The following is an 8819-nucleotide window of genomic DNA, read 5'->3' on the forward strand; positions in this document are numbered from 1 at the left end:
AAGATAAAGGAGCGAAAAGAAGCCAAAGCCGCGATAGTGCGACCAAAACCCAAAGTCTTAGCCCGTCAATGATACACGCCTCTGGAGCATGAAGTGGAATTCTCATGTCTTCGGGACAAACGAGCGTTGGCTGACTCCCTGGCCTACGAGGGAGAGAGAGCAACAGCAACCAAGGACATTCGTTTCCTCTACGATATCTCACGACGCTTGGCGGCAATGATGCCTTTGAAAGTCGCAAATGGTCAGCTATTGACCGATCAAACTGACCAGATGAAACACTGGGTCGAGCACTTCGAACAGCTTCATCTGAGACTGGTTGTAGAGTATCTTAATGAAGGTGCCAAAAATGGGTTACCTAAGTGTATGCAATAACTGGCGAGGCATTATGTTTGTGTGTACCGTTCTTGAAGTTCTATACATAGTTATCCTAGACCAGATTCAGGAGAAGATCGATGCGACTCTCCGGCGGCAGCAGGCCGGATTCCGTGCCGGAAGATCCTGTGTGGACCACATTGCCACGCTCCGTATCATTCCGGAGAAGGTGAGCGAATTCCAAGAGTCCCTTCACTTGGTATTCATTGACCACGAAAACAGCTTTCGACTGTCTCAATCCCAAGAATAAATTCCTGGAAGAACTTCTGGAGGAATTCCTGAAGGGACTTCCGCGGGAATCCCTGGAGGAACTTTAAAGGGACAGAGGTGAGCCATCCAAAGGATGAAAGCCCCCTAAATAAAGACAATAATAATAATATTATTAGACTCATATGTGAATACGTAAGTTATGTGGAAGATATTGATTTGGAAAATGTATTGGAGGTAACCACTTTCCCTTCGATGTGACTCGAACCCATGACCCTACTGTACGCTAGACTGGTGCGTTAACCATCTAAGCTACGAAGGACCTCCGTCGGCCTTCGCAACCTTCCGACTACTGAACGAGCTCGAGATTCCCAAATTGGACGCATAGTCAAATCACTCGCAATCCATTTCTCAAGCCAACACTACCACATGTGTATAGTACACGTTCACATTAGAAGAGCGTGCCTACGCAATACGGTCGGGTCTGAGCTTGACGACCGACTGACAAATAGCTTACACAACCTCACTTGATCAGTACAGTTGCTGATGAAGAATGTGTATAGCCGCCAGACATTCTAAATACTCGCGCTCCTCTAATGTGGACGTGTACTATACACATGTGGAAGCATTGGCTTGAGAAATGAATTGCGAGTGATTTGACTATGCGTCCAATTTGGGAATCTCGAGCTTGTTCAGTAGCCGCTAGGTTGCGAAGGCCGACGGAGGTCCTTCGTAGCTTAGTTGGTTAACGCACCAGTCTAGCGTACTGTAGGGTCATGGGTTCAAGTCCCATCGAAGGGAAGTGGTCACCTCCAATACATTTTCCAAATCAATATCTTCCACATAACGTACATATTCACATATGAGTTTTCATAACATTGTAAATTAACGTCCAAGTCGGGTGGTTTAATTCCCGGAAATATGCAATTAACTTTGATTGAACTGAATATTAATAGCTTTATACGGAATTCCTGGAGAAACTTCATACGGAATTCCTTGAGGAACCTTCGGCGAATTTCGTGGAACTTCCGGAGAAATTCTTAAAACAACTCATGATGGAATTCCTGGAGGAACTTACGACGGAATTCCTGGAAGATAGTTCTAAAGAACTCCTGGAGAAACATACGTAGTAATTCCTGGAGTAACTTCCGGAGGAATTCCTGGAGGAACTTCCGGAGGAATTCCTGGAGGAACCTCCGGAGGAATTTCTGGAGGAACTTCCGGAGGAATTTCTGGAGGAACCTCCGGAGGAATTCCTGGAGGAACTTCCGGAGGAATTCCTGGAGGAACTTGCGGAGGAATTCCTGGAGGAACTTCCGGAGGAATTCCTGGAGGAACCTCCGGAGGAATTGCTGGAGGAACTTCCGGAGGAATTCCTGGAGGAACTTCCGGAGGAATTCCTGGAGGAACTTCGGCGGAACTATTAGGAACTTCCGGCGAAATTCCTGGAGGAACTTTCGGCGCAATTCCTGGAGGAACTTACGGAGCTCCCGGGCCTCTTGAAAGGAAGCTTCCGGGCCTCTTGAAAGGAGGCTTCCGGGCCTCTTGAAAGGAGGCTTCCGGGCCTCTTGAGAGGAGGCTTCCGGGCCTCTTGAGAGGAGGCTTCCGGGCCACTTGAAAGGAGGCTTCCGGGCCTCTTGAAAGGAGGCTTCCGGGCCTTTTGAAAGGAGGCTTCCAGGCCTCTTGAAAGGAGGCTTCCGGGCCTCTTGAAAGGAGGCTTCCGGGCCTCTTGAAAGGAGGCTTCCGGGCCTCTTGAAAGGAGGCTTCCGGGCCTCTTGAAAGGAGGCTTCCGGGCCTCTTGAAAGGAGGCTTCCGGGCCTCTTGAAAGGAGGCTTCCGGGCCTCTTGAAAGGAGGCTTCCGGGCCTCTTGAGAGGAGGCTTCCTGGCCTCTTGAAAGGAGGCTTCCGGGCCTCTTGAAAGGAGGCTTCCGGGCCTCTTGAAAGGAGGCTTCCGGGCCTCTTGAAAGGAGGCTTCCAGGTCTCTTGAAAGGAGGCTTCCAGGTCTCTTGAAAGGAGGCTTCCAGGTCTCTTGAAAGGAGGCTTCCGGGCCTCTTGAAAGGAGGCTTCCGGGCCTCTTGAAAGGAGGCTTCCGGGCCTCTTGAAAGGAGGCTTCCGGGCCTCTTGAAAGGAGGCTTCCGGGCCTCTTGAAAGGAGGCTTCCGGGCCTCTTGAAAGGAGGCTTCCGGGTCGCTTGAAAGGAGGCTTCCGGGCCTCTTGAAAGGAGGCTTCGGGTCTCTTGAAAGGAGGCTTCGGGCCTCTTGAAAGAGGCTTCAGGGCCTCTTGAAAGGAGGCTTCCAGGCCTCTTGAAGGAGGCTTCCTGAGCCTCTTGAAAGGAGGATTCTGAGCCTCTTGAAGGAGGCTTCCAGGCCTCTTGAAAGGAGGCTTCCAGGCCTCTTGAAAGGAGGCTTCCGAGCCTCTTGAAAGGAGGCTTCCGAGCCTCTTGAAAGGAGGCTTCCGAGCCTCTTGAAAGGAGGCTTCCAGGCCTCTTGAAAGGAGGCTTCCGAGCCTCTTGAAAGGAGGCTTCCGGGCCTCTTGAAAGGAGGCTTCCAGGCCTCTTGAAAGGAGGCTTCCAGGCCTCTTGAAAGGAGGCTTCCAGGCCTCTTGAAAGGAGGCTTCCAGGCCTCTTGAAAGGAGGCTTCCAGGCCTCTTGAAAAGAGGCTTCCGAGCCTCTTGAAAGGAGGCTGGAGCCTCTTGAAAGGAGGCTTCCGAGCCTCTTGAAAGGAGGCTGAGCCTCTTGAAAGGAGGCTTCCGGGCCTCTTGAAAGGAGGCTTCCGGGCCTCTTGAAAGGAGGCTGGGCCTCTTGAAAGGAGGCTTCCGGGCCTCTTGAAAGGAGGCTTCCGGGCCTCTTGAAAGGAGGCTTCCGGGCCTCTTGAAAGGAGGCTTCCGGGCCTCTTGAAAGGAGGCTTCCGGGCCTCTTGAAAGGAGGCTTCCTGGCCTCTTGAAAGGAGGCTTCGGGCCTCTTGAAAGGAGGCTTCCGGGCCTCTTGAAAGGAGGCTTCCGGGCCTCTTGAAAGGAGGCTTCCGGGCCTCTTGAAAGGAGGCTTCCGGGCCTCTTGAAAGGAGGCTTCCGGGCCTCTTGAAAGGAGGCTTCCGGGCCTCTTGAAAGGAGGCTTCCGGGCCTCTGGAAAGGAGGCTTCCGGGCCTCTGGAAAGGAGGCTTCCGGGCCTCTTGAAAGGAGGCTTCCGGGCCTCTTGAAAGGAGGCTTCCGGGCCTCTTGAAAGGAGGCTTCCGGGCCTCTTGAAAGGAGGCTTCCGGGCCTCTTGAAAGGAGGCTTCCGGGCCTCTTGAAAGGAGGCTTCCGGGCCTCTTGAAAGGAGGCTTCCGGGCCTCTTGAAAGGAGGCTTCCGGGCCTCTTGAAAGGAGGCTTCCGGGCCTCTTGAAAGGAGGCTTCGGAGCCTCTAGAAAGGAGGCTTCGTAGCCTCTTGAAAGGAGGCTTCGTAGCCTCTTGAAAGGAGGCTTCGTAGCCTCTTGAAAGGAGGCTTCCGAGCCTCTTGAAAGGAGGCTTCGGAGCCTCTTGAAAGGAGGCTTCCGGGCCTCTTGAAAGGAGGCTTCCGGGCCTCTTGAAAGGAGGCTTCCGGGCCTCTTGAAAGGAGGCTTCCGGGCCTCTTGAAAGGAGGCTTCCGGGCCTCTTGAAAGGAGGCTTCCGGGCCTCTTGAAAGGAGGCTTCCGGGCCTCTTGAAAGGAGGCTTCCGGGCCTCTTGAAAGGAGGCTTCCAGGCCTCTTGAAAGGAGGCTTCCGGGCCTCTTGAAAGGAGGCTTCCGGGCCTCTTGAAAGGAGACTTCCGGGCCTCTTGAAAGGAGGCTTCCGGGCCTCTTGAAAGGAGGCTTCCGGGCCTCTTGAAAGGAGGCTTCCGGGCCTCTTGAAAGGAGGCTTCCGGGCCTCTTGAAAGGAGGCTTCCGGGCCTCTTGAAAGGAGGCTTCCTGGCCTCTTGAAAGGAGGCTTCCGGGCCTCTTGAAAGGAGGCTTCCGGGCCTCTTGAAAGGAGGCTTCCGGGCCTCTTGAAAGGAGGCTTCCGGGCCTCTTGAAAGGAGGCTTCCGGGCCTCTTGAAAGGAGGCTTCCGGGCCTCTTGAAAGGAGGCTTCCGGGCCTCTTGAAAGGAGGCTTCCGGGCCTCTTGAAAGGAGGCTTCCGGGCCTCTTGAAAGGAGGCTTCCGGGCCTCTTGAAAGGAGGCTTCCGGGCCTCTTGAAAGGAGGCTTCCGGGCCTCTTGAAAGGAGGCTTCCGGGCCTCTTGAAAGGAGGCTTCCGGGCCTCTTGAAAGGAGGCTTCCGGGCCTCTTGAAAGGAGGCTTCCGGGCCTCTTGAAAGGAGGCTTCCGGGCCTCTTGAAAGGAGGCTTCCGGGCCTCTTGAAAGGAGGCTTCCGGGCCTCTTCAAATGATGACTTCAAATCCTTCAGACTCTAGATTTTAGTTCAGAAGAATATTCTTAACATATAATTCATTATTTTATTTAGATCAAGTAGAAGATGTTTAAAATTTGTTCATTCGACGTTTTATTCTGTTGGTCTTTTGTCCCGCAGCCCTTCATACACTGTGCTGGTTGTGAACGGCAGGATTCAATTGGCTTCAATTTACTGATCGCCATACATATTCTGTACAAGACAAAGTTTTGAAATAAAAAAAAATCCAATTGTCAAAACTTTATCAATTATATTGAATAATAATTGTGGTACATCCGCCATTATGCCCTTTTGTTCGAGGTACCCCCTGGGGCCACCAAAGGTACCCCCAGTGGTACATGTATCCCAGGTTGAGACCCGCTGATTAAGTATATTAAGTGTACTGTGATGTGATATAAAATTCCAGTGAAATATTTGAGTCTGGTAAATTTGCTGAACAAAAGAAAAATGTCTATCATTCCCGGTAGAGGGCCACTAAATTTAATTGTAGGCCGCTGCATACTCATTGAAATGGTTGCACTCGTCCCAAAAATAATTTCCAGTTTCGAAAAGAAAAGTTTTTGCTAAGTATAAAAACTTATTTTCCTTGGAAGTGAACATCTTCCGTTGCATGGACAGTTGAAAGAGAACATAATTACCCATCTCTAGACAAAATTTCATCCAAATCATAATGTGTAGGATTTGTCATTTTTTGTCTAGGGTAATATTGGAAAACTACGTACCTCAAATTTTGTGATGAAGTCAATATGTCTAGAAAGTTGCATTGAAATATGAAAGGGTGTTGCCAACTCCAAAGATTTGGCGCACAAAGCGTCATTGTTCGTTCTTTCTGCGAATTCTGCGAAATGTTACTTTCTCTCCTCTATTGTTAATCACTCGATTCTTGTCTTGCACGACCGTGTTCGAACGAATCCAATTCGTTCGAATCATTTCCCCATTTGATTTTGATGGCGTATGTGCATCAGCTTTCATTAGAGAGATCATTCGACCGTAAACAACAATGATGAAGGATGATTGTTCCTGCACAGTGAAATGAAGAGCCAATCGTGAATAAATAATCTTGTCATTATCCAGTGATGCGATGACAACCAACAAGTCATTTACAATTGGTGTTAGCTACATGAAAAATAATAACCTCTATCACGCCCGATAAAAGTAATTACCATTTCAGCGCTACATCAGAAGCTACCCTCTCAAAGATGATGACGATTCTAGGATGGAACAACGAACCATTCGTAACAAAACAAACTGCACATTAATTAGTTATGTGATGACGCTTAAAAAGTCACCAACAATTGCAGTGTGGGAACCGACGGCGTGACATGAAAAGTAATTAGGGATACGGCAGGTATTTCCAGCCGTGGTCTAACTCCCGCCATATGCTCTAGAACCAAGGAAAGCAACGTCCAATTGCTATAACTTTTTAGCAAAAAAGTGTCTTTTTTATTGGTTCTCGGGACGGAAATTAGAACGTAGACGAAAATATCTTCCGTAACCCTACCTCTTCCGTACCTAATAAAATAGCCACGTGACTTCGATTGTTAAACAGATACTTCGCCATGTTATTCGTGTTCACGTTAAGTGCATTAGCTTTGGGCTCCGCTTCAGTTGCACCTGAGAGGTCGTCCTCGGACCTCCTAGTTCAGGCAACAGTTGCCATTCTACATGACAGTTTCATTCAGGATGTTGATACAGTTTTCGTGAATATACTTCTGGAAAAAGAAGAACTGTTTTTAGTTGATGAAATTTTGGTTCATATCGATCAACCAATGCCCGTCGATATCCAATCAATTCCTCAGCGAGCAAAGTTGGTCTCCAAACAACGTCACAATCTACTCTTCCTGGATTCATGGCGTTCGATCGAACGATTGCAAGCCTTTCTCAGATCCAATCAGTTTGATTTCACTGGACGTTATCTGATGGTTGTGACGCCATCGGAGTCAGACTGCGCAAGTTTGGCAAATGAACTTCTCGAATTGACGAGCGATCTTCTAATCTACGACGTAAATGTGTTATGTTTGCAAAACGAGACAGTCGTCCTGAGAACGTACTTTCCATATGGACATGAAAACCGTCCTTTACCGCATATTGAAACGTGGAATACTTACCATGCATTGGGTTTTCAGCAAGATGTACCGCACTACCCAAGAAAATTGGAGAACTTTTTTGGATTGCCGTTACGAATTGCCATTTTCCACATGCCTCCGTTCATGACGTTTACTCGTAATGCGAACAACAGAATTATCGATTATGGAGGAATCGAGGGAGAACTAATCAAGGAAATCTCCAAACATTTCAACATGACTTTAGACCCCGTGCAACCGATGAGGAACTCTGGACTTCGATGGGGAACACTTTCTGCAAATGGAACTGGCAGTGGCGCCATAGGTCTAGTGATCAACGGAACTGTAGATATGGCCATCAGCTTTTTTGGCAATGATCTGCTACGACAAAAATTTATGTCGTTTTCAATGAGCTACTATCAGAGCGCTTTGGTCCTGATCGTTTCTCCCGGCACTGAATATGGAACCTTCGATAAACTGTTCCTGCCATTCCAATTCACTCTTTGGATCGCATTCGTTATAGTATTCATCAACGGACTGGTAACCATTTTAATCCTGCAGTTCTTTCCATTACCCGTTCAACAGTTTATTTATGGCCGTGGAAACAGAGCTCCGTTCATGAACTACTATAAAGCAACCTTCGGCTACTCCGTAGATCCCGAACCGACCCGCAATTTTTCACGATTTCTAGTTTTGCTATGGATCATTTTCACCTTCGTTCTGCGTACAGCGTACCAAGATCAAATGTTTGGCAATCTGCATCGCCAACTGAATCACTCCACTGTTCGTGGATGGGACCAGTTCGTTTCTGAGGGCTACCGTATCTTCATCAATCCGTCAGTTATGTCCGTATTTGAAGACGCCACCGACGAAATCAAACAATGCATCACATTCATCCCGCATGAGATCTACACCCCCGTACTGCAGGAGATTCGTCACGCCCGGCTTCGGGGAGCTCGGCTTAGCTACACTGAACTTGTCGACTATCTCAATCAAAACGCGCTGCTCGACGGAGGGCCCTTCTACGAACGATTCAACGAACGTCTTTTTAGCTACGCAATCCACGCATTCTTCCCCAAGAACTCCCCACTGGTGCGGTACTTCGACGAACAAACCCAGGCTTTGGTTACGCACGGTTTCATCGAGTATTGGACTCATTCCGCGCTGCGGCGAAATCTGCTTCAAACTATTCAAGCACGTGCCCGCCAAGCCTATGTTACACGACCGTTAGTCCTCAGAATGCTGGGCGGAGTTTTCGGACTGTTCGGATTGGGACTCGTTTGCGCTGGAATAGCGTTTCTAGCGGAAAATGCGATGGCTTACTACAAGAAGTCCAAGTCCTAAATTAATAAGGAATCCATTTGTACAGGACCTTCTTGGGGGCATTTATTCTGAATAATGGTTTGTCTTATTTATGGTGTAAGTAAAACTGTGAATTAAATTGTACATCTCGATGGATTTTAATAAATAATAAAGTTGAAAATATGGGCATGGGTGTTGATGCCGTACAATTCATATTTGCTACTCCGTGTCTGACTAAAACTTGTAAAATTGATCAATAATTGCAATTACTGATTTATTCATTATCAATCGAACCGTTCCCGTGAATGCTGATGAGTTATTATGGTCCCACTTCAGCTGATAGACAATTAATTATAACTTTGAGGTCTGCCTAATCCCCACCGGTTAACATGAATTAACCTCGACTCCGTGCTCGAGGCTGCAAACAATATTCACAATTGACAAATGTCCACAGAACCCCGTGCGTGCACTTGCCGATAGAGCG

General features: G+C 48.6%; 1 protein-coding gene across 1 annotated transcript; it reads left to right on the forward strand.

Annotated features, from left to right (window-relative positions):
* Nucleotides 1-6529: 6529 nt before the first annotated feature.
* On the forward strand, nucleotides 6530-8377 carry LOC134207567 (uncharacterized). Its single transcript, XM_062683275.1, has one exon. The coding sequence runs from the start codon at nucleotides 6530-6532 to the stop codon at nucleotides 8375-8377; it is 1848 nt and encodes a 615-aa protein (XP_062539259.1).
* Nucleotides 8378-8819: the final 442 nt, after the last annotated feature.

This window comes from Armigeres subalbatus, chromosome 1 (assembly GCF_024139115.2).
Source record: "Armigeres subalbatus isolate Guangzhou_Male chromosome 1, GZ_Asu_2, whole genome shotgun sequence".
Classification (NCBI taxonomy): domain Eukaryota; kingdom Metazoa; phylum Arthropoda; class Insecta; order Diptera; family Culicidae; genus Armigeres; species Armigeres subalbatus.

Excerpts from the sequence above, each read along its gene's own strand:
- LOC134207567 (XM_062683275.1), top strand. The coding sequence starts at position 6,530 with ATGTTATTCGTGTTCACGTTAAGTGCATTAGCTTTGGGCTCCGCTTCA.